The sequence below is a fragment of the Aulonocara sp. 'chitande type north' Nkhata Bay genome, linkage group LG5, assembly GCF_057382095.1.
Source record: "Aulonocara sp. 'chitande type north' Nkhata Bay isolate Kocher_YH1m ecotype deep benthic linkage group LG5, A_spYH_male_GT1.1, whole genome shotgun sequence".
In the NCBI taxonomy this organism is placed as follows: Eukaryota; Metazoa; Chordata; class Actinopteri; order Cichliformes; family Cichlidae; genus Aulonocara; species Aulonocara sp. 'chitande type north' Nkhata Bay.
The window spans coordinates 31,354,195-31,380,349 of NC_141348.1; the positions used below are offsets into that span (position 1 = coordinate 31,354,195).

The 26,155-nt window shown below is 37.6% G+C and overlaps 1 protein-coding gene across 2 annotated transcripts in view; it reads left to right on the forward strand.

Annotated features, from left to right (window-relative positions):
• raly (RALY heterogeneous nuclear ribonucleoprotein) overlaps window positions 1-26,155 on the forward strand; it is a 122,077-nt gene that overhangs the window by 48,922 nt on the left and 47,000 nt on the right. For both annotated transcript variants that reach the window (XM_086293019.1, XM_086293021.1), the window contains exon 2: window positions 24,297-24,625. In XM_086293019.1, coding sequence (XP_086149145.1) covers window positions 24,370-24,625 — 256 coding nt within the window. In that variant the 5' untranslated portion in view covers window positions 24,297-24,369. The remainder of the gene's footprint in view (window positions 1-24,296; window positions 24,626-26,155) is intronic.

The following is a 26,155-nucleotide window of genomic DNA, read 5'->3' on the forward strand; positions in this document are numbered from 1 at the left end:
TGAATGCCATTTCACCTGGATGAGGGATTAGTATCTAAATCAGAAAGAACAGATTTGTGGTGTTGATTATTTAATATTTGTGCTGTTTCTGTTGCAATGCTATATGGAATGGCCTTCATACCCACTAAAAAGTTTCCTCTCATCTAATCTTACTCCCAGAAAAAAAAAGAAAAAGAATGAAGGCTGGTGATTTTGGAGAAAAAGAGAATGTGGAACTGAGGTCAAATGGGCCCCACACCTTGTTTCTTACTTGACTGAACATTCAGCATTCTTCACCCCAGGGCTCTGTCCACCATGTCCATCTCTCTGCAGGTGTGTGTGTGTGTGTGTGTGTGTGTGTGTGTGTGTGTGTGTGTGTGTGTGTGTGTGTGTGTGTGTGTGTGAACACAAAAAACAAATACTGTCATGGTCCTGGGCCATGTTGGCCCAGTGTTCTTAGTTTTCTTGTATGTTTGTATTTTGTTCCCTGTTTAGGCTCTGTTTCCTGACTTGCCCTGTTGTGTTGTTCCCTGAGTGCTTTCCCTTTGTGACTCTCACCCCCTGTGTGCCCCTCTGTGTATTCATGAGCCCTCGTCCCCTTTCGTGTTTATTCCGTGTCTCCCCTGCCCGTTATGTTGGTGTTCTCCCCGTGCTCTCTCTCCTCCTGTCTGAACCTCTGTACTTCCTGTTTCACCTCTACCGTCAGTGTTGTGTTCACTCCTGCCATGTCCCGTGATTATTATCAGTGTCACCTGTGTTCCCCGTGTGCTCCCACTTCCCTCGTTAACCCTCTGTGTATTTATGTCTGCGTCTCCCTCAGTTCTGTGTCGCGTTCTCCCTCATGTTGTGTGTGTTCCTCCCTGTGTTTCTTGGCGAGCTTTGTATTTAGTTTTCCCAGTTTAGTTTTGTATTTCCTACGTTCTGCCTCTCCAGCATTAAAGCTGTAATTTTTGAGTTCATCCCCGTGTCTGTGAGTTTTGCATTTTGGGTCCTCCTCCTGCCTGCCACACAGCGATCCATGACAAATACTGAAAGGAAAAAGGACAGAAAGGAGCATAAGAATAGGACAAATAAAGCAGAAGTTGAAGGACAAATTTTAGATGATGCTCGACAGAGTTTGCGATTGCCCAAATAATACTTGCACATGTAACAGGGTTAAGATGAGGTGACGAGATACACTTGGTTGAGAGTAGTGAGGTTGAATATTTTAAGAAATTAAAAAAAAGGGGATTGTTAAGGAAGATGCAATGCAAACTTGAGTTGTACCCTGTGGCTACAGTGAACGCATATTTTCAGCATCTTTATGTGCAACACACTGTGGCTGTGAGTCACAGGCAAAACAAGACGGTGAGCTTTAGTATGTGGACCCAGCATTGCACTGTGAAGTTTTTCCACTGAGTTTATGTAGCAAAGTTAAATTACCGTGTACAGACTGCAGTAAACTATATGTGTGTAAAGTTACTAAGCAACTGCCAGTCAGTACGAACAACAAATCCTGGAGACATTTCCCATATTCTCATAGTATCATTTAGTCAAACACTATATGATTCATATGTGTGTAAAAAGGGATGTGCACACCTCATGTAAAAAAATAATGACTGGCCTATTTTTACTCTTGAGAAGAACATTCCTGAAGTGCATATGTACCACTTACACTCTGGTATAGCCTCTTTCATTGATTATCAATGTTACAGCATCTGCAGACGCTACATGCACAGGGTTACTTTAAAGATTAAACTCATATCCAATCCACCCCCACATCCCCAGTCCGGTATCTACTACCTTACCACCTCGCACTGCATAATATCATTGTACTTCCTGCATTAGTAGTAGGGAACGTGGGCATTTGTTAATGTAAAACCTGTCCTGTAGGATCATCCAGTATGAAGAGTTGTCCTTGGGAGATGGGGAAATGAGTAAACACAGGAGTGGTTATGAATTTGTGTTCAAATTTTCCTTCAAGGTGCCCCATAGCATTTTCTTGATTACATTCAGTTTTACTCACCAGAAGGCTTTGTATTTATTTATTTTGTTCTTTTTTTGTTGAAACCTATCAAAAAAGTTCTGCCAGTGGTTTGCAAAGTTGCTTTGCTGTTTTTGTGTATTGCTTACCAATATGAATTATTTTCTAAAGTGTAATGTGAATATATTTTATGCAAAATCTGCATCTGCAAAGTGGCAAGCAACTTGAGGAAAAAGTGAAAAAAGAATCCCACTCAGGAAGTGTTAAAATTATTTAAAGTGGCGTGTGCTTAACAAATATGTTAAAGCACATGCTAACAAACACTGGACTGAGCATCTTCACCTAGGGTGACTGCTTTTGAGACACAGATATACAAACCTTCAGCCAACAAGGGAGACCCAACGATCATAAACGGCATTAGTTTTCAACTTTCTCATCACTCGATCCAAACCTGAAACAAAGAGGCCACAAGACAGAATCTAATGACTTTAAACTGACAGATAACTGGACTTGACAGATTTTTTTTTTCAAGAATTAATCATTCAGACACACACGGTACAATTGTAGCCTGTGGTAATATAGATAAAAATGCAACAACACTGAGATGTCCATTTTAATGATTTTGAAATGTCTGCATGAAAAATACAGACATAAATGCTAAAAGTGCCCATCAATTACACACACACACACACACACACACACACACACACACACACACACACACACACACACACACACACACACACACACACACACACACACACAGAGTCAAGACTGTGATTTTATCCCCGGGCTGTGGTTCCCATTAACATCCTGTATCTGCTGCAGTGTTAACCGCCCGCAGTGCCAATCAACTGGAATGCCAATTTATAGCCAGTGGCAGGAGCCGCAGTTGTTGTATCTTACTATCGTAGTGGTTTTTTTCTTCCTGTTTCCTGCAGGGAGAAAGATGGAGAGAAGCACACAGACAATCAGAGGATTGTAGAGGGAAAGATAAAGAGAGGACATGGGCAGAAAGAAGTGGTGACACATTTAAAAGAAAAAATACACATTTGTGGTGGATTGTTGATTTCATATAAAGTAAGTTATTCTGCGCCAGTGGAGAGGAAGCACAAGGAATAGTTTCCTGCAACACAGGAAAAAGTTCCTCTGGCACTGCAGGAAACTGTAACTTGGAAAAAAAAACATGCACAAAAACTAAACTAAATTTTATTTTCCTCCATTGTATTAGGTAGAAACAAAAGTTTAGAAATAGACCAACTAAGGAGTTACAGTGGTCCCTCGCTATGACGCGGTTCACCTTTCACGGCCTCGCTGTTTCGTGGATTATTTTTGTGTGCAATTTTGCATGCTTTTTTTTTTACTTTTTTACACAGTGCATTGGGTTCTGCATCCTGATCAGCTGTAAACCACAGTCAATCAATCTCCTCCGTGCCGTGTCACCAGTACAGTACAGAATGCGTTCAAGATTGTCAAATTTACATAAATCTTCAATCGCTAGCAGTGTGACTCTGAAGTGCTGTACTGTATGTTTGTAAGTTTTCTCCTCAACAAAACACAACAATGTCGACGAAACATTTTGCACCATCAAAGGCAACCGTAGTAGCACCTGAAAGGCAGAAGAAGATGCTAACCATCGCACAAAATGTTGGACTTCTGGACATGCTATAGGAGGGTAGAAGTTACCGTATTTTTTGGATTATAAGGCACATTAAGTGAAACAAAACAGTCAGATAAGTCAAACTTTACGCAACTCATTCTTTTTGCTTCTTCTACTTCCGTACCATTGATTCATTAACCCTTTAAAGCCGGTCAGAGCGGGCACACTCCGTTTTGCGTAACTATTTTTAAATCCCTGTAAAACCGGAACCATGTAAGCTAGCGCAATAATGTTTTTTGCATATGAAACCAGAGGAGTTGTACTTACATCTTATGCCATCAGCTTGTCCTAGGTCACGGTTTCCTTCCACATATGGCTTTGCAAAAACTGCAGAAAAAGCACTTGTAGCAACAAAAACATAATAACAAAAAATTAATTTATGTAAAAAAAAAATAATTGTAGTTTATTGCACTTTTTTGCAATTTATGTAGTTATTATGGACTTAATGCAGACATATTATTACAATTTGGGCTATAACTGTTGTATTGATGTATAACAACTTGAAATGCTCCCAAAAATGGCACTACAGCATGTAAAAATATAAAGATAAGCTCTGGCGTACTTGGTTCTATGGTAGGTCTTAAAGGGTTAATGTTGAATTCTCTGGCAGCTGCTCTATTCCCATGTTCTGGACCTGAAAACAGGGTTTGATCTTTGGTTTTATTCTATAATACTGGACCTTTCTACGAAGGTTTGAACTTTGAGGGTGTTTAAACAAGAGAGAAAAGTGTGAAAATGTTCATCCCTGTCTGAGAAAAGTGTATAAAGTGTGTAGTTAGGGGTTTTACAGCCTTAAAACATCTATAATAATTGTAAAAAATAAAGTTGGCTACTTCGCAGATTTTACCTATCGCGGGTTATTTGTAGAATGTAACTCCAGCAAAAACCAAGTAACCAACAGTAACCTACATTTTTACATTGTTACCCTTCTTCCCATGTTAATGAATACTGTGTCACAGGCTGGGTCTGTGACCTAGCATTTTGAGTTTATTTTGTATTTTTGATTTCTTATGTTATATTGGAAATATGTTAAGTTCTCATGTTGCTGTTAGAAGTTAGGATGTAGTTGATTTCATTCTAGTTTTTGTTCTTCTATTACTCTATGTAGTCTGTCTTGTCCTCAGTGTTTTATTGTTAGTTATGCCCGTGCTCTCATCTCCCTTATCTGTTCTCATGTGTCTCTCCTTGTGTTTTATGTCTGTTCCATATTGTCAGGCTTGTGTTGCAGTGTCTACATCTCTCAATGTTTCCTGTTTTATTTTGAAGAGTCGGGTGTTTCCATGTTGTATGTGTTTTGCTATACTTCCCCTGTGGCGTGTTTCCACTTCCCCTGAGGAGCTCTTGTGTGTTTTTAGTCTGTGTGTTTTCATTCAGTCTTTGTCAGGTCGTCTGTCTATCTCCCTCCATGTCATGTCAGGTTAAAGTATTTCATGACTCTGTTGAGGTCATGTTCATGTAACTTTGTCAAAATTGTCATAGTCTAGATTTTTCCAGTTTAGGTTTTAGTTTAGGTTTTGCCTCCCGCTGTGACACAACGGGGCTGTTAATTAACAAAAAAAATAATCTAATTTGGAAATAAAACAGAACTAAAGTTGCCTCATAACTCAGTGTGATTGAGTGTTTTCTATTTATTATCTGTGAAATCTCCTTTATCTTTTATTATGACACTGAGAATTTCCAGGAAAAAAACAAAAGGCCATTAAATGAGCACTGAGTTCCCATCAGCCCCCCTGTCAGCTGAGTTTGCCTGTTATTTGTTTGTTTGGTTCTAATTGGTGCAACATCCAGCCTCAGCTTTGGGCTGCGATTGTGAGAGACTGATCACAAAGAGGCTGCAGTATAAGCAATATGCCAACTACACTGTTTAATGATGAGTGCCAGGAGCGTGTGCTGTGCAGTCTCTCTCTTTCTCTCTCTCTCCATATGTGTGTTTGTTTAGAATGCAGCTATGCATGTTTGTTAAGAAAAATAATGAATATCGTGGTTCTACATAATAATGAAGCAATAAATAATAAATGTCTCAAAAGACTGGAATCTTACTCTTACATCATTCTTATATCATTCAGTTCTGCTGTTATTTGTTTCAGAAGTCACTTTTCATATCGATAGTTTTATTAACTCTAAATAAGCAAAAAGAAAAAATTAATTTTTTTGACTGCTGTTAACTTCAGAAGTAAAAATGATCAAATTAACTTCATGAGTTTATATTCAGCAACTTGTATAGTCTGATTCCATCACAATCAACTGACAACAGAAATACTTTGTAAAGTGTCTCTATGCACACTCATATTTTAGATGAAACTTTCATATCAGACGTCATTTTTAGAAATAAATCAGTTGTTCCTCTGAGGGAGTATGGTTTATGGTTATAATAAATATCAGAGGGAAACTCAGATGTGGTTCAGTTTTCTACAGGGGCTCTACTATTCATTCTTTTGAAACCCATGGTTTTTATCACATGTTTGGCTCTCTCATCAACCAACCTCCATCCGCAGTTCCCCAGCAAGCAACACACTGCATTCTAACATCACCAAGGTTAGCTATGAAATAGATTGAGCACTTTAGAGAATAAGGAATTATATATTTTTTTGGTTATTTTAAGACAAAATCAGAGCTATCACTGCAGTCAGACATGAACATGTGCCTTGTACCATACCAATAAAAAAGATGAATGTCTGATTTAGACAAGTGCTTCTCAACCTATTCCTTGCATGTCCTACTTCATAAGCAGAGAAAGGTTCACAGGCCACACTCTAAAATTTCTATTAACAATAAAAATAACTAAATAAATAAATAAAAGGAATCTTATACTCAGCTTAGCTTCACCACACGTTCTCATCTTGGTTACTCTTCTGTGATTTTTCCCAACATGCCAAAGAAGAGTTAGGTTAGTCATTATGAAAGTTGTTATGAAACTTTTTTGGGGTTCAATTTGGTGTTGATGTAATGTGCATGTAATGGATACATAGTGGTGATTGTGTCTATGGAGTTAGGTTTTCTTTTGAGCACTAAAGTAGCTAGCTTAAATGGCATTGGTCAACTGTTTCTATCAAAAATAAGTTTATTATTTATTTATTTATTTATTTATCGTGATTTTGGGGACTTATTTCAACTTTGTATTGAGGCTGAGAGAAACAAGGAAACAAGGACTGCCTTCCATTCCAAAAAGACACATTGGACCAGATTACAGCATGCTGTCTTTATCCTTTCATGTATGCTCACAGTCTCCAGCATCCTTCTGCATTCTGCCTGGATGTCCTCACATTTCTGCACTTTTCCTGGGTGAAACATTGTATTATTGTTTTTTAGCTGAATACCAAATATCTGTGTATGATTTGCAGCAAAATAGTAAAAGTAGTCATTTTTGTTATTAATATTACACTGGAAAAATGTTTTCCATCATTGTTATTAGGTTTGTATAAATATGACTGCTAAACATATTTACAAAAAGGCTTTTTTAAACTGTTTGATATTTGATATGAAGACATCAAAAATATACAAACTAGAGATATAGAATATCTTTAATTTTAACATATTTTGATGAGAAATATCTTAAATCATGGTGATTTTAAAAAATGTCTAAGAATTATATTAATATAAAAATAACAAAAGCATGTCTTCTTCAATTATGGGGTCCATCTTTTGTGGGATTTATATTTCTCCTATATAAGTATCATAACCCCAAATCAGGATAGATCCTGATCTGAGCATTACCTCACAGGATGTAGCACAAGTTTATTCTCAAGAATCCCAAATACATTATAATCCTGCCTATACCTCAGGCCTCAGTATTCCAGATGAAAAACAAGCTAAAATTAGAAAATAATTGAGATGTGTGCTGCGCATGGGCTGATGTCAGGTCAGAAGCAGCTGATGAGCCCAGCATTGCAAGTCCATCTCAGTTTGTTTTGATTGGAGTGGACTGCAAATGGCTTGGTTAGGAGAGACAGAAAGGAATCAGCTGCCAATGACAATTGACTTAGACCGGCACTGATCCATGTGCAAGACAGAAAGCACTCAGCCTTCAGTATGAGTGTGTTTGTGAGGGATTCGGTTGAAATCAAGTAGCAATGGAGCATTTGTTTTTAAGAATGAGTGTGTTTTGGTGCGTCTAGGTGAGTAGGCTATGTTAAAATCCAAAGTATCCCCGTGTGGTAATCACGCATGTATGCATGGGTGTATGTTGATTATGTGTAAATGTAGTGTGATTGAGCAGGAATTATAATCAGAGCTTTCAAAGTTTCTCATTAGAATTCAAGGTTGCTGTAAAACATGTCCTTATACTAATGCATGAGAATATGTCCACTGACAGTGACTTTAAAAAAACAACACACTATATGTGAGGGAATGCAAAAAATAACACGACTCTTCCCACAATTTTACTGTTTTTAAGTGATGCGGTATGAATAACGACAAAGTCTGCATTTGTGCTAATGAAGCAAATCAAACACAAAATTCCTACTTTTCAGTTCATTTGTTTGATGGGAAGATTGTGATGCATCTTTAACCTGCAAAGCCCACACTCAGCTGTAGTGTCTTCTGTCAGTGCTTAGAAGAAACGCTTAAAAAAATGCACTCTGTCATGGAAATATGTTAAAACAGGTCACTACAGCATAAATTCCATCCCAATTGATGCAAGGTTTGGAGTACATGTTATTTTACCAGACAAATCCAGAGTGGACGGATTTTAACAGCTCAGTCTTTAATCTCCTCTAGGGTGCTGAATTAAGTGTTGATCCCATAATCCACAACTGCAAAGGTGAAGGTGGTGAAAAACAAGTAAAACACAAGAAAGAAATCAGTTTAGACAAGTCGTATGTATATAAGGTATTTATAACTGTACTTTTATTAATCAAGGACACAGACCTCGGCATATTCAGGTGTATTTCTGTGGCCATGTAAAATATTTCCGCTCACTTTGATGAAAGCACAGTAGTTACCACACAGACATGACCCTCAACGGCCATCACTATGGTAAAGCCACAAGACACACTCTTGACTTAAAACTAAAGCATTTTCAAAGCAATTTAATAATGTCTGATCACATCTAATTAATCAGTTCACTACTGCTTACATTTTTTACTAATGTTTATTATATGACTACCACAAAGCTACACGTGAAATAACAGGTTAATATGTTCAGCTCCTGTGCTCCCTTGAACAATGTCTAGTGAAAAGAAATTGAATTACAAAAAAAGAACCAGGGTTATTTTATTCAGCTATGAAGGTAACATGAACTGAGAGATAAGGGGTTCAATAAAAAGCTTACAGCTGACCAAAGGAGGCAAACTGGTTGCTAAGCTGCTAATTCAAGTTGATGAATGTAAAAAATTTTCATCTTAATTTGGCTCTAAAAGGAGTACACTGCAATTCTTAAACATTATGGTTAGACTGATTTTCATGTTAAACACTGCTCAGCTTGTGAGAATGGTGGTTGCTTAGAATTTATATGGGAGACCCTGCATTATGCACCGGAGGTGTGGCTCTTTGATGATATGGTTGTTTACCAAGCAGGAAGAGCAATGGATGTATTTATTTATTGGTCTGATGATTTAATTTTATCAATAGACAGACTGAAAAATGATGTTGTTGTGTCTCGTTTCCTGGTGCCTCAGTTGTGAAGAATTATTATGCTTTTAGTCCTTCATTCTTCTGATGGACAAAGAAGAGCAACTTTAAATCAGGAGTGATTTCAAATGGTTTGTTGGCTTGCTGTGAAAAAGGGCCCTTTTTTTCATTATACGACCTAAGAGTAAGGTCTACTTTTTGAGGAATTTGGTACAAGTACAACTTGATATTAAATCAATAAAAACTGCACAACTGAACTCGTGCTTTTATTTACTTGACTATATTGTACAGCAGTTTGTATATTATGATTTGTCAACAGTCAATTTGTTGTACTCCACTCCAATGCTTTTACAATAAAACATTTTTGAAACAAAGCAAAGTGAAGAGCTGGAGGGATGAGGCAGGGAAGCCTTGATGGAGAGAAAAGGACTGAAGGTGGAGAAAGAGAGAGAAAGAGAGAGAGAGACAAAGAGAGGTAAGGCTGTAATGAAAGAGGTATTGATTTTCTATAGAGGCTCTTTAATCAGAAGCTGTACTGACACATCCTGCTGGAGGATATATACATGTGTGTGTGTTTGCATGTTTCTGTGCAGGGCCAAGTATATTCAAATACACTTCATTTCATTGTAGACACTTTCAGTTTGTGTCTGGGTTTCATGTTGGTTGTGTGTTCCAGTGTGCATGTTTGTTTGTTTTTTTATATATATATGTCGTGTGTGTGTGGGTGTGTGTGTGTGTGGGGGGGCAGGCAGTAGATAGATAGATGAGGCTGCCCAGTAGATGGATGAGTGGAACAACCACTCGTTCATCATCTGGAGAACAAGGAATTCAGGAAATGCTGTGAGAGAGAGGGGAGGGGATACAAGGGAGGGAGGAAGAGGAGGGATGATGATGAGGATAGAGGAGAAAGGGAAGGTGCAGAAGGAAGAAGAGTTGCGACAGTGTGAAAGAAATGAATGAAAAGAAGAGAATACGGGAGTAGGAAAGGGAAAATGGAGGAAGAGAGAATGAAATGCAATTAAAAAGTCATGAAAAGGGGAGACAGGGAAAATCGGTGGGTGAAAAGAGCAGAAGTTTAAAGGGTAGAAAATCAAATGGAGAGGGACAGAAGAAGAAGGAGAGGGTTTTATGAAACAAGAACTCTAGGGAATGTTAGAAGAGAAAAAGGAGGGATAATAAGGAAGGAAAGGAAGAAAGAAGGGAAAGTCAGGGAGGGAACAGCAGACATGACAGGAAATGAAAAAGAAAAATAAGGTGAATCACAACATTATGAAGAATTATAAAGTTGGTAGATTAGTTAAAGATGACAAAAAAATAGGATTTTGGTTTTTTTGCTGACTTTTTGTCATTTACATTTTAACTAGTATAGCTATTGGTATTGATTCACTTCTTCAGGGTATCAGAAAAATCAATTAGCAGCACCTTGATTATTGATGATGTGTGGGTCTGTATTGGTTTAGAAAATTATGTGCTGCATTGTGATAAAAAATGTAAAAGGTTCTCTAGAAAGACCTAAAATAGACAGTAATTCATTCAGTATTTATTGTTGATTTGAATGTGCAATATATGCTGATTCTCAAGCTTGTGCTTGAGCTACAAACTAACTGGAATTTTGCGTACACTTGTGCGTTTTTAAAAATATCATCATGAATGTTGGAACTGAAAAAAAGTGAAATGAGCAGATAAATGCAGCCCGAATAGGAAAGTTGGACTACAGCCATTCCACCTCTAGTCAGCTCAAAATGGAGGCGGATACATTCATTCTTGAGGATCTATAAATTTTTTATTTAATGAAATGTAGGTTGCCCTCTTATTAATTGCCTACCTGAGCTCATAGTGAACAGATGTTGAGTCTGCAGTGATTGCAAAGCAGAAAACAATGCAGTATTGATCCGTTCATTGGCTTCCCTGGTTCCAGGAACAACAGTTCATTAATGCAGTCTAAGAGGGACTATCTGTCTCTATTACTGCCTTGTTGGCCTGCATGGCAATGATTTATAGGCAACCTGTGGACGCAGTGGAGACAGCTAATGTTGCCCTGAGTGGGAATTGAGGACTTATCTGTGGTGAAGCCTGTGGTGAACGGTGGGCTGTCGAACATGTAACTATCACCATTAGAAGCTGTAATATCGTCAGAATCCTTTTCTCAGCCACTTACCAAACACATGCAGCTTCTATAACTTTTTTCTTTTATTTCATTCATTTCTTACTTGCCTTTCTTATTTAGTGTTTTGACGGCTATAGACGTCAATGGCAGTGAATGAGTTAAATGGCTTACTCAGTGAGACCTCAGCACTGGGATTTATAGCAGTTTGCTGGTGTTTTACTTCTTCTAATTAACCACATTTTATGCCAGAAAATCGTTCTAAATTTTTTACATCGAATTTCAAATAACATCAGATAAATAGCAAATAACAATGCCGTGCTCTTGCAAGTAATGGTGTTTATTTCTAGGAAGTTCAATTTGGTTGGACACTGTAAAATGAGATCTATACTTTGGAAACTATTGAAATATGGTGCCCAAAACCCTGAAGCTGCTTTTAAAATATTAAACATACATCATCGCAGTCTGATGTTCAAAGCACTCCAGAAATTATTTTATGATGAAAGGCTGTAATGTGCTTATTGTGGTCCCTGTTGCCTGAAGAAAACAAACCACCAAACAACAAAATGAGGCCAGAAATGAAAGGTACCCTGCCACCGAGTTTAGAGTGGTGTTAGAGTAGTGTTTTCCCTTACTATGAAAGTCACAAAAACCAAACAAGGCAGAGTAAGACTGGAGGAAAGGCAGCAAGAGTTTTCTGGTAATTGTTAAATTATCCATTTTGTTTATTTTCCTTTAAGAAATCAAAGGATCACACTCATTTTCCAAAATACATCTATTATTCATTGCAGCTCTCTCGCTCCACAAAATTCGCTGGCGAGTCCTGAATCAAAAGTTGATATACAAACAAGTCGTGCATCATCAGACTGTATTACTGATGGCAATTCTCACAATAAGAATTACAGTCTATACCACGTGTTCTCAAGCCTTTCATTTAGTGCTGAATCACAACAGCTGGATACAGTTAATGTATTTTGTAAAAGTTCTTCAGTCATTTTGGTCAAATCAATCCGCAATTAGAATAGTATAATTATTCAGACAGGGATGACTACATGACAAGTGTTTTTATTGTAACACCTTATGTGATTTTAAAATCTAATAAAAGCTTAAATGAAAGTGAAAATTTTTTTTTAAATGAAATCTAAACAGAAATGAGAGAACTTAGAAATCACCCAAAGACTCTAAATAAAAATAAAAACTGATGCTAATTACAAATGTCACAATCTTTCTTTTTTCCTTTTTCCATTTTGATATTTAGTTTATACCTTTCTGATTTAGTGTTCAGGCTTTTGCACTTCGTGGTGTAAATAATTGATTTCTTGTGTTTTTGTTTATTCTTCACTCACCTATACTTTCTTATCTCTTAATGTCAAATTGTCATCTCTGTGTTCAGTATTTCATTTAGTTATTTCCAGTTGTACTTGCATAGTCCTCCGTCTTCTGTGCCTTGTTGTTAGTTTTATTTCCTTTGTGTCATTTGTATTGATTAGATTAAGCTGTTCCTCATTTCCCACTTGTATCCTCGTTTGCCCTGATTACCCTCAGTGTCTCTGTATGTGTATATATAGCCCTGCTCTTGTGTTTATTTGCTGTGTATGCTTGTTGTGTTAGCCTGCACTGGTTGTTACTGCTTCATTGTCTCATGCCTGTTTGAGTTTTGTGTACTATCTGCAGCCAACCTTAATAAAGGCTAGTTTTTGTGTTCTTTTAGCTTTTGTTTTGAGTCTCTTGTTTGGGTCAAATTCCTGCAAACCATGACAGCTATATTAACCCAGCTTGTAGTTCTGATGAGCACCTCCCTTAAACTAATTTTTGAGCCACTTTTTTAGTTATTAACACATTCATACTGTCATTTGTATGACATATTTAGAATCAGAATACTTTATTGATCCCTGGGGGAAATTATTTTTTTTGTTACAGTGCTCCATTATAAACCAACATTAAGACAAGACAGACAATGCGCTAACTAAGAGTATTAAACTATACTGGGTGGCAGATTAACAAACCTAAAGAAGCCTCCTTCAACTCATCAGCATATAATTCCTTTAACTTTCCTTTAAAGAAATGTGTAGCACAGCCAAATGCTATATGCATCCATTCACTGAACCTCACCCAATACCCCCAATTTATGCTATACAACAGGGGTGGGCAGCTCAAGGACCGGTGCCCTGTAGGGTTTAGATGAGTCCTTGATCCAACACATGTGATTTAAATGGCTAAATTACCTCCTCAACATGTCTTGAAGTTCTCCAGACACCTGGTAATGAACTAATCATTTGATTCAAGTGTGTTAACCCAGGGTGCTAGCTAAAACCTGCAGGACACCAGCCCTTGAAGCCTGCAGTTGTCCACCTCTGCTATACATGCTTTCAAACATTAATTCATTGCATTCAATTCTTTAATTGTGTACTATTTTTTTTTTTCAGTCATTTTTTAATTTTTTTTTTTTTTTGTTCACTTTTCCTGACAATGTTTGACAAGCAATAGATACTGTCTTCTTCCAGTAAGAGTAGAAAAGGCAACAGTGGCACTTTTATTGCACGAAGAAAACCATCAGGTGGGCGGCTGCATTCTTTCTCTAACAAAATGGATTGTGATATGAACTTCACTATACCCTCACTGGAAGACTCAGAGGCCAGTAATGGGTTGTTGTGATCAACTCGACTTGTATGTGGTTTTTGGATGACTGCTGTAAATGTTTAAGATTCTGACTGCAGTGGACTTCATATTCATAGTATATTTATCATCCTCAGGTTATAGTCTAACGAGATACTGTTTCTATAGTAACAAATAAATGGGCTCTCCCTGTTTTCCTTTCTTGCTCTGGACTCCAAAGCCACATTTCTCTGCACAGTTCACCAAATCTCAGTGATTCTACATGAATGCAGCTCGTAGGCTGCTGGGACTTGAAGTGGCATCAGTCACATGGCTCTGTGCTGATCTGTTGGTAAAACAATGGGGGGGAGGTGGCGTTAGGAGAAGGAATGACAAACAAACAGGGCTAAAGAAAGAGACGAAGAAAAATGCAAAAGGGTACAGGTGGAGATGGATGGCTTAAATAGAAAGTGTTGTTTTTATCCTTCACTTCTCAAACTGAAAACTTGAGCTTAACTTACAGTGTTTGGTAAAAAAAGTTATGAGAATTTTAACTTTGTTTTCATTTAAGACTCCATGGTGATTCAAAATTAGAACGTGAAATGTTACATTTTAACCGTGTGAGTGAGTGATGTTTGGCCAGTTCTTCCTTCAAAAAGACTTTTAAAGGCTGTTTTTTAGGGTTAAAATTACACTTGGGTCAAATTAGGTTAAGGTAAGGTAGGGCTAGGCATTTAGCTGTAACGGCAAAGTTCAAAATAAACCAGGTGAGATTAAACATGTATCAAGTACAAAGATGTGAGTTTTTGTTTTATTGTCATTTTTAATAAGCTATTTGCATTTCTTTGAGTTAGGCTCTTAACATGTAATTTTTATGATTTGTTTGTGAATTTCCAGTCTTAATTCCATGCAGATTTGTGTGAAGTGTGAACTGGTGTGTATGTGCAAGTGTGTGTTTTAGCCCAGCCTCTAGCCTCGCTCGGGGGTGCAGCTTGACTCTTCAGTTATACATCAAGCCAAAAACCCAAGTGAAAGTATATGTCTCTGTGCCTTTCAAGGATCTGAGTTTATCCTCACATCCAGCCACAGCTGTTACCTCAAGCAACAATTCTGTGTACATTTGGGGCTGCATGAGTACTTGTGTCACAAGGTCTTGGGCTTTAAGAATGGACTGGGTAGGGAAAAAAACATCTCCAATGAAGGAATTTCAACTAGCTACCAAGGTGGTTTTTTGTGTCAAAGTTTAACGTGTGGTTCTGCATATGCATCACTACAAATGCACTTGTTTATATTTGAGCTCATGCACTCATCAAATGTTACATTCACCAGATTTAGCTAATCTACTGAAAACATAAAAATAAAAGTGTGTGTGTGTGTGTGTGTGTGTGTGTGTGTGTGTGTGTGTGTGTGTGTGTGTGTGTGTGTGTGTGTGTTAGAGAGTGAACGAGAGGGAGAGAGTGATGGAAATATTCCTTATGCCTGTGGAACACATCATCCATTCAAGTCCAAACATATATGGGTCCAAGAGAGCGCAAGGTAAGAAAATAATTGCCAGCCTCTGCTTGAAGGTCAAATGTTCAACATATTCAACATGGGTTGTGGCTAATAAATAATGAGCCTAACACTGGTTCGACTTAAACAAACCTTTTCCTGTTATTTAATGGGCACATCTCATACACACCATGACAGTGTATCACCCTGTGTGTGTGTAGGGGGAGTCTTCATTTTACCACATTAGTCCAGTTTTGCCTTGTTATCTCTGACAAACACCCATGTTTCCTTTCCCTTTCCCTCTTTCTCTTTTTCCTCACACACTCACACGCACAGAGCAACAAATGCACAAAATAGCTGTATTCACTAAAAAGGGTTAAGACACTGTCCTTGGCAGTTCAAAAAGTTCAGATCCTTCTTTCATACATACCCAATGAGTTGAATACCAGCTCCACCTCAAGTCTTCCCACTGCTGTTTGATAATCATTAACTGTCTAAATCTGTACCATGCTCCTTCGTGGGATGCACTGTATATATGTTTAACTACTGTCTCAGAAATTAGCATAGAATCTGTCATACCGACATACGCAGCTCATGCAGCAGACTCATGTGTGCAATCTTACACCCACCAACTGTATAGGTGGTTAGCTACTAAACAGAAACTTTAAAAAAAATAGGACTAATGTGATTAGAGGTGATTTAGATGTCTTGAGTTTGCAATCCTCAGTTACCCAGAAATGAGCTCAACAGCTGTGAGGCATTAACTGCAAATATGCTGGTCACCCTTTATCTTAAACTCTGCCCGAGGGCCTTTCCCTACAGTCTGGCATTATAGCATTATATCCTGGAGTCATTACACGGATGGGTAACTACTGAAGACAGATGAGAGCAGGAGCGATACTGAAATGGGCAATATGAATTGTATTTAAGTTACTTGCAGTATTGTTGTGCATGGCTGTCAAAAACAGATTATACTTTGGTCAAATAATCTATCACTTCCTGTGCAATTATTACTTATTCTCACTGATTTCATTATCCTATTTCTTCCCTTTCTTCAATGTTTTATGCTGCTATCTGTGATTTACTCTTAGGTTTAAGGTTAATATTAGTTTGATAACTGAGACAAAATTGTAACAGTCTTGGGTTTAGTACCTCCTGCTACTGTATCAGCCAGTGGCATCATGAAGAGTTTGATGGTCATTGCAGAACTTCTTGCAACGCAAAAGTCATACACGATTCGTTTTCTGTATACATTATTCTATACATATTTGTACTCATATAATCTTTTGTTAAATGAATCCTTTAAAAGGAGGAGAGCTAAGCTAATCTGCAAGCCTGGCAACTCCAAAGCCCAGATCAGCCGATGGCTAAACTGATGTTCTTCCAAACAACCGATTGGCAGATCTTCTCGAGGGCCGCTGTGTAAACTGCTTTAAACTGCTTTAAACTGCCCATAGTTGCTTCAAACCCAAAAGCCCCTTTGCAGCCTCCGCTTTTTTATGCTATATCTGAATCATGTCATGTCTGTCATTATGATGTCTTATTCTACTGTATGGGGGCCTCAATGCCTCAGGCTCTCTTCTTCTATTCTTGAAATGTACTTGGAAAGGTGTAAAGTGATCTCTTGGGAACTGTTTGGACAAAGCTATATCACCAAATAGAAGTTGCTAAATACGGAAATAATCCTTTTTGCTTGTTTTCCAGTACTTTTTTTTCATAACCATCATGACAAGTCTCTCTCTTTTATAGAGAAAGAGAGACCTGTTTTCTCTATAATGCAAAGCTCTTGAGATGCAGAAGCCATCTTTATAGTTTTAAAGGTCAATAATGTTTGTGAACGTATCTGAGCTTGAGCCATGGGGCTGACTGTGAGAGTATTGACTGTAAGCCCATAGTGATTCTTTCTATCACAGCATTACCACCTTGGGTTGTGAGCACAGTTTGTCGAAGTAACTCTAATCCCAAATGTGCTGCTGTCTCATCTATTTATCATTATGAAGTGTTTCTCCCTGCTGCCTCCCCTGGTGGTGAAATGACCTTTCCTCACTGTGGGCAGAATCACCCGTCATCTTCCAGACTGAAATTCAACTTTTTATGATATGATTCACATTGTGGTCTCCCTTCCGAGTCACAATTTCTTTCAATTCAAACACACTTCTCTGGCTGATCTTCCTGAAAGCACATCTCTTCCCTTTTTCGGGCGCTTCACATGATCAATATTTGTAAGGCAAGGATTTTGAAACATAACATAATGAACTGGTGATCATTTAGACTGATTTTAAAATTGCATCTAAAGAAGTGTAGGCCTCATTCGTCTAAGTTAAAGTCAGTTTTTATGATGCAACAACAAGAAAGAGACTGGCATCCATGGGAGGATTCTAAGGTGAAAAACAACTGCAGAACAAAAAGAACATTTTTTACTAAGCTCGTGTCACATTTGCCAAAAAAACATCTTGATGATCATCGAGACGCAGACTTCTTGCTGTTGCCTCACAACAAGAAGGTCCTAAGTTTGACTCCACCACCAGGCCGGGGCTTTTCTGTTTGGATGTTCTCCCGGTGTTTGCGTGGGCTCTCTGGCTTCCTCCCACAGTCCATGACATGCAGTTAATGGGGTTAAGTTAATCAGTGATTCTAAATTACCCATAGGTGTGAATGTAAGTGCAAATGTCTCTCTGTGTTAGCCATGTTTCAGGCTGATGACCTGTCCAGAGTGTACTCCATGTCTCGCGGTAGCTGGCATAGATATCAGCCCTCTTGTGACCCTGATAAGGATAAGCAGAAGAGAATACATGGATCCAAAGAGGACTGGACCAAAATCCCTCCCCAGCAGTATGAAAGAGTCAATTATCAAATAAATACTTGAATGCAGTTCTTACTGGGTGGCACAAGTAGTTATTAGAATTTATTCTATGGGCTTTTTCACATAGGGCCTGTTAAAAAATGAAATCATTATTTAAAGAGTGCATTTTGTGTATACTCTATCTAATATTCAAATTTGTTTGATGTAAATGTGATAAATATGCAAAAAAAAAAAGAAATCAGTATGAGGAAAATACTTTTTCACAGCACTGTATCTACAAAAGTAACATGAATTAAACATGGGTACGCTGAACGAAGCCAAGGTCAGCAAACAGGAAATTACATAATGTAGGATGGCCGTGAAATATATGAAATCACGCCATGGATCATACTGTGTATCACTGAGGCCCAAGGGTGACTGCCTTAAAAACCTAATCTTTCAACAGTATTTAACTTGTCAGCTTGTCTCAGACATTTGCCTTGTTATGTTTTATTTGCAGTGGATTTTTTTTCTCATCCATTCCCATACGTTTCCAGTTGTGTCAGAACTATGCTTAATGGTAAAAAAATAATCATTGATATCAGCATCAAGATTTTGATGCATGCAAATTGTGTGTGTGTGTGTGTGTGCTAAAATCCTAATTATGATATTTCCAACAGTGCCTGGAGATCGCATTTGTTCCATCATTGTAATCACAGCCAATTACCGTATGGTGTTAGCTTTAATTGCTAATCCTGCACACATGGGATCACTGAGAGAAACTGTGTGATTTTTTTAATTTTTTAATTTTTTTACAGTTATGTGCGTGCACATGTCCAACTTTGGTATAATTAAACACTCAGGAAATAAAGCTAATTTTAGTGTAAAGCTGGGCTTTTCTCTTGCAAGACTCAGAAGGTGGACATTTTAATGAATGCGCATCGTTGAACCTGGGGAGCTTATCTGCATGTTACTCCCTGCTCTGTGTGTGCAGGATTAAGTCCATTTCATATTACTGTGGGGTGATTTGACTTCATTGATCTGCACTGGACTTGGCACAAGGTCAGCTTAATCTCGCAGTGTCTGTATCGTTTGCTTTAGAGCACCTACCATGGATGCTTGTTTTTTCTTGAGGTTTTGGGCACTAGGTCAAGCCATGACATGAGTTTTCAGGGAAATAAACAGTGTGTCAAATGTGGTTAATGTCTTATTTCTACAAGATGAAAAGAGTAAAAATTCCAAATATTAATGACAAATAAAAATTTAAATTAACACATTACTTTTTTTAAATAGATAAGCAGTATGTGTATGTGTGTCATTGACATCATTGACACATCATTGAAACAATTGTATTGTTTTGGTCTGAGGTTTATTTGTCTTTTTGATAGCAAGTATGACGCTCTTTTGAAGACTTGTGTGCAGAGGAACACAAACTGGCAACAGTGGCAACACTGTGACATCCTTAGAAAATGTAAAATATTCATTTTTGAGAATCTAAATCTGTATTCAAATATTTCTCTTGTTTTTATTACAGTTCGTAATACTGCGCCTCTGCCATTAAAAATGTTATACAATAAAGGAGTTTTGGGAAGAAGTTGGAGCAATGATAAAGGAGATTTTGTCAATTAAACTTGTGATGGATCCCAAACTTTTCCTACTGGGATTATATCCTGTAGGGTGTAACATAGATCATTTTGAAAAAATCTTCATAAACATGGGAATACTACAAGCAAAGAGAGTGATAGCTCTAACGTGGAGGAGTCTTGGCAAACCAAGTATTTCACATTGGTTCAAAGAATTGTCTTTATGTTTACCATTAGAGAAAATTACATATACTCTAAAGATAAACAAGAAATTTTCCAGAAAATTTGGGGGCGCTACATCCAGTATATTTGGAATAAAGATCTATCTGGTTTACTGTGTGAGACAGGGACAGCCTAGCTATTCCCTGTACAGGACCACAACCATATGCTGCAATCTGAAAATTATTCTTTAAAATCTGTCAGAGGTCTCATGGACTCAAGTGCTTTCATTGAATGTACCTTGTGTTTCGTTTATTGTGTAAATTTGTTTGTGCATGTACTTTATATATGTATATATGTAAAACTTTAATAAACATAATGTTGAAAAAAAATGTTATACAACTTAGCTCCATACAGATGTGCTTTGAGCTTTGAGGTTGATTGCTCTGGTCACAAGATTTTCAGAAAACTTGCTTTGACCTTGAGGTCGAAATAACTAAGATTCAAACGGACTTTTACGGCTGAGTGGCAAAGATGCATCCCTGACATGTTATCTTCAGACGTGATCTTAAAAGAACTTTGTTTTCAGAATCACTGCAATAATTAAGGTTGTGATCCAAACTGTTTAAAAAAAAAAAACCAACTATGCCTTGAAGCTCATTTTAGCTTAAAAGCTATTATTGATATTAAAATTAGAGTCAGTTCTCAGATTCATTGGATGCATGTGTCATTGAGCCAAAAAACTCAAACAGAGGATGTTAATTTGCTTAATGAACTTGAGGATAAGCAGAGACATATAATGTGTTTGCATTTTGTTGTTTAATGCTTGATAATGTTGATCCTATGACCCTCATCCAAGTACAGTGAGAGCCTCTTCATAGTGCATTGTGTACATTTTGTATAACCTTTTATGCTAATAAGATGTGTACCAGCACAGGAACACTTGTTATGTACCAGAAAGCTATTTCAGGAATTCTAGGCTATTTCAGTATCTACATACACTGTCAATCAATTATTTTTTTCATCTTCCTTTTGCTGAAAATATACTGTATGACTATAATTATGTTGTTTGTATGCTTTCATGCTGTAGTATGAACTTATTACCAGTTAAATGCCTTGCTAATGGTGTTGTGGGATGGATAAGACTATAAACATATTTCTAGTGCCTAAAATTTTTTGTAGTAATTTACATCTGTGGGATGTTGATAAGTTCCTGCAATAGAGTGCAGTAATGCTATATTAATGGCAAACAAAATAAATAAAATCCCAACCTTCACTTCAATTCAGTTCAGTGCAATTTGGCTTTATTTATATTGTGTCAATTCACAACAACAGTTGCCTCTAGGTGCTTTATATTGTTAGGACCTTAACCTTGTTATGTATGCGCAATTCAAAACAGGTCAAAACCTGTTTACATTTACCAAAGTCGTCATTCATTTTTCTTAATGCATTTACCACCCCCCACACACACCCATACACATAAACACACTGGATGTGCTGGATCAACACTATTCTGTTGTCCACTAATTGTGGACCTCTAAAACAAACAAACACACATACACACACATGCACACACAGCCATAAACACACACAGGTCCTCAAGGCCAAGCTCAATTTGATTTATTAGAGTTTCACCAATCAGTTTTAAGACAGCTCTGTCACTGGGAAGGTCAGTGGAGAAAGGACGAGAGATCATCAATGCACACACACACACGCACATGTACACAAAGGAAGTTGGTTTTACCTGACTTTTTAACCTTTTAACTTTTCTCGAGTTGCAGGTCTGAAACTAAAAAATTGGTTTAATACTCACAAACATGCCCCCCCCAAACTCACACACACACACACACACACACACACACACACACACACACACACACACACACACACTCAACAGTGCTGAATCATAAAAAAAATCTTGCTTCCTAGAACTCTAACTCATTGCTGGATATTTCTACTGATAGAGAGGAAAGGAGAAGATATACCATGACCAAAGTTATAATTACAGAAAAGTGTACACCAACATATTTATCAGAATTACCTTGTTTTTTTTAATCACTTGTGCCTCTTTGTGTATTATACAATATGCAGTGGGTGAGGGGTCATTGTTCTAACCAGTATTCCAATGTCCATACAGAAGGTCTAAGATAACTCAAAAGTTTTAAAATCAGGATCCGCGCAGTTTTTTCTAACCTTGATAATTGATGAGTCTGACAAAGCTTTGAATATTTGTATTGTTCTGGTGTTTGGCACGATTTCCAGCCCCCACAGAATTCTTTGAGCTCCTTCGTCTATTATACTTAGCGCTGTTTTCTGTGTACCAAAGTTCTTCTGTTTCATGTCATTGCTGACAGAACAACAAGTTACATTTTTCCATCTCCTGTCTGCTGACTCATCTGTCAGTTTTCACTCCCACTACTCTGCTATCAGTAGTTTACATAAATCACTCACTCATTTGCATGATTCCCTTGGCTTTTTGTAAATGCCAAGTTTATATCTGAATGTCAAGTACAATGAAGCCATGATTAATCAAATTTCAAGTGAGCAATGATCTCCTGGAGCTTTACAGCGGTTTGTGATAGAAGTAGTTAAAAGTTCTTCAATGGTGGATAAGTTACCTGAGATCTCCTCACTTAGGGCTTTGTTTAGGGCTTAAACTCTAACACTGGTTTTGGACACTTTTAACTGGTATGAATCAAATATCAGCAGTTCCTGTTTGCAAAGCAATCATGGGTGTGGAGGACAGTAGAAGTATCAGTACTTTGACTCTAAAGAAAGATTAAAGTGTTCCTAAACTTTTGATTAAGTTTGTTTGGTTTCACATCCTTCCGTGCATGTGCAGTATTTGGACGGGCGGGGGGCATGCACCCCCAAGTTTGTAAATGTGATAAGTCAAGAACAAGGTGACATAAGACTTTCAAACTGATACCATAGGTGAATCCCTGTGGCCTTGAACCCAAGTTTAAGGTCAGAAGTCACATTTCCTGAAAATCCTGTGAACTCAATAAATTGAAAAAATGAATTTAATTTGATACCACAGCTGCATCTAGTTCAAATCCCATGGCCTTGGCCTCAAGATCAGCTTTTCTGAAAATCCACTAGGATTTTCAAAACGCAGGTGCATCTACTAGGAGGCTGAGGGATAACACTGGGAGCTGCCAGTACTTTTATTTTTGCCATCAGCATTTCTCTTCTCTCCCCTTCTTTGTTTTGATGCTTCACTGTCCACACACCTGTTCTGTTTTTCCTCGTTCTTCTTCTGTTACTGATTGATAGTGTTTTTTCTTTGACCCTTTTAATCTTCTTTTATGTTTTAAATGTTTTTTACTTTCCTTATTTATCATTTTTTCCCATCTTTCATGTTACTCATTTATCCAGCTGTTATTAACACAGATAAAAGGAGGAGATCACTTTGTGGAGAGGGTGGTGATTGCTACGTGATGCTTGTTATATTAGTTTTCAAATTCTGCTCTGTCATCGATTTTGGTTGTCTCGTGATAAAACAGCTGCATTTTGGGCCACCATAACTTATTGGATCAGATCAACATTGTTGCTTGTTATCATTGTTTTTCTAGATATTCAGATTAGACTGTAGCTGTTCTTTCTTTTTCACTTATGGAAGTGGTTAGTAATTACATATAATTATAAGTAAATACAATTTTAGTCTCTGTTTTGTGAAAGACTTTATTAGAGGAATGAGAAGAGCTTAGTTACTGCAGTTATTGCTGATCGGCTGTTCTTTCAGTATTTGTTGTATTTATTCTCTTTAATTAATGAATCTATAGGAGAAGAAGAAGACTGAGTGGATTATAGAAAGTGGTTTGAACCTAAAGCAGCATAACTAACAAATGGTTTAGGATCATCTGATCCCGAAATAAAAACAGGCTTCATCAAAGAAGAAATGTTTATACATGTAGATGAATTTTTGCAAAAAAGAACTTTGAATTTTAGAAAATAACCTTTCAAATCCTTGTAATGAGTCATATCATGTGCACCGATGTCTTTAAATCTGTATGAATAATGATCGAGTGCCTGTTTATTCAACAAAGAAAACTAATTTTCTTTCAGTCTAAAATTAAAGGCCCAATTTTTATGACTAATGAAGTAGAAAAGAAGTGGGAGGAGAGGGAAAAAACTTAAGAAGAATTCAGAAAATAATCAGCATAACTAGAGTAATTGGTTGCTATTGTGTGGAGAAATACATACATATACAGCTGTTGTCTGTGTTTTTGATGGGACATCAGTCTACCCTGAATTTAGTGTGTTGAAAAGGAAGAATGTTGGTAAAGAAATAAGCATTTACCTCTTTGCTCAGTTATGAGAATAATTCTTAAATGTCTGTCAGTGAGACTCCTGCAGCTGTCCTCTATTATCTGTCACTGAAACTGAAAATGTATCTTCTCTCTCTCCAGATACTTGTCTGTCTACATTGCTGCCTTCCAATCCATCCATTTGGCACTTACCTCCATCGCCATTCTCTCCAGGATGTCACTGAAGGTACAGACCAGTAATGTGACCAACAAGACAGACCCAAAGTCCATCAATTCACGGGTGTTTATTGGCAACCTGAATACAGCGGTGGTCAAGAAGTCTGATGTTGAGAGCATCTTTTCCAAGTATGGCCGTGTGCTCGGCTGTTCTGTGCACAAGGGCTATGCCTTTGTCCAGTACGCCAGTGAGAGGCATGCCAGGGGAGCTGTGATTGGGGAGAACGGCAGGGTGCTGGCAGGACAAACACTCGGTGAGTTGATGTGAAACAGCATGTGAATTGTAGTTTTACTTAATAAAAAAAGATGACTAAAACTTGACTTTTAGGACTTCCACATTGCGAAAAGACACTGTTGGTCTTTTGGATTAGATATTCAGCTGAAGCTTGTAACCCACAAAAGGATTGATAGATTAATGGCATCAGAATCTACAGTTTTGTTATAATAAAACTAACATCCAGCAGCTCTGACTACAACAAAACTCTCTAACCTGTGACAACCCTTAAGCATCATTACATTCAATTTCCTCTTTAGTCTGTCTGTCTCTCTCTCATATTTTTTTGTTTTTGCTATTGCGGAGGAAAAAACCATATCAGAGGAGCAAAAACAGTTAAGCGGAGTGTGCCTTTAAGCTGCTGGAGTGATTTTCTCCCCCTGCCTGGTCCCCTGGCGAAGCAGGAAGAGACGAACTGTCAGTGAGCTGGTGTGAAGAACTCGACTGGTTTATGCTCAGTCACTGCAGGGCTTCAAGCACATTTCTGTGTGTGTGTGTGTGTGTGTGTGTGTGTGTGTGTGTGTGTGTGTGTGTGTGTGTGTGTGTGTGTGTGTGTGTGTGTGTGTGTGTGTGTGTGTGTGTGTGTGTGTGTGTGTGTGTGTGTTTATGTGTAATGGAGGATAAAGCTGTGACAGCTAAGGGGTCTCTAAGTGATGCTCTCTGCACCTCTGCAGCTTTTGTGTAGGTGTGCGTGTGTTGCTGTAGAAATCATATAAAAGCCATCTTCTTTTTCTGTACCAAATGTCTTTTCATTCTCTTATCCTGTCTGTTTCCCCCTCTCTGAGACACTTTTTAAACATGGCCACTACCTTAGGGATTCAGTTTCCTTTTTAACAGAAGACTCAAACAATGCATCCAATGACATGAAGACAGTTTATTTTGAAACTGTCAAAAGACAAACTCTGCTAACAGACTGCTTGAAAAAATAGAGTCATAAAAAAGCAAAAAAATGTGCAATACAGCAGAAAAAAGAAAATCATCATAAGAAGAATCATGCAATTTTCAGACACAGTAAAATTAACAGTTCACCTGTAATACGACCACTCACTAGAATGGGTTTCAGGAGACTTGGGCAGCCTGAGGTCTACAAAACAAGCTGTAGTCCTCGAATTCTTAAATCATATGAATTTCCAAATATTTTCCAAATATGACAATGTTCCTGAATCATGGGTCAGTAACATCACAAAATCAGTTATGCAGCAATTAAAAATGCCCCATGAGGTTTGCTTTTGTACATTTTAACACACGTGCAACATGTTTGTCAGTTATCAAAACCATTCGTATTTAAATTCATGGGGAACATACGTATATACATATACATATTATATACCTATGTGGTATGTGACTTTTGTTGCTATGATGCCAGGTCTCTCTTGGAAATGAGATTTTTAATCTCAATGAGATTTTTTACCTGGATAAATAAAGGATTAATAAAAACATGAAGTATATTGCACTCATCCTGTTTGTTTCCAACTATTTAAATGTTAAATTAAAAAAAGTAAATCAATAA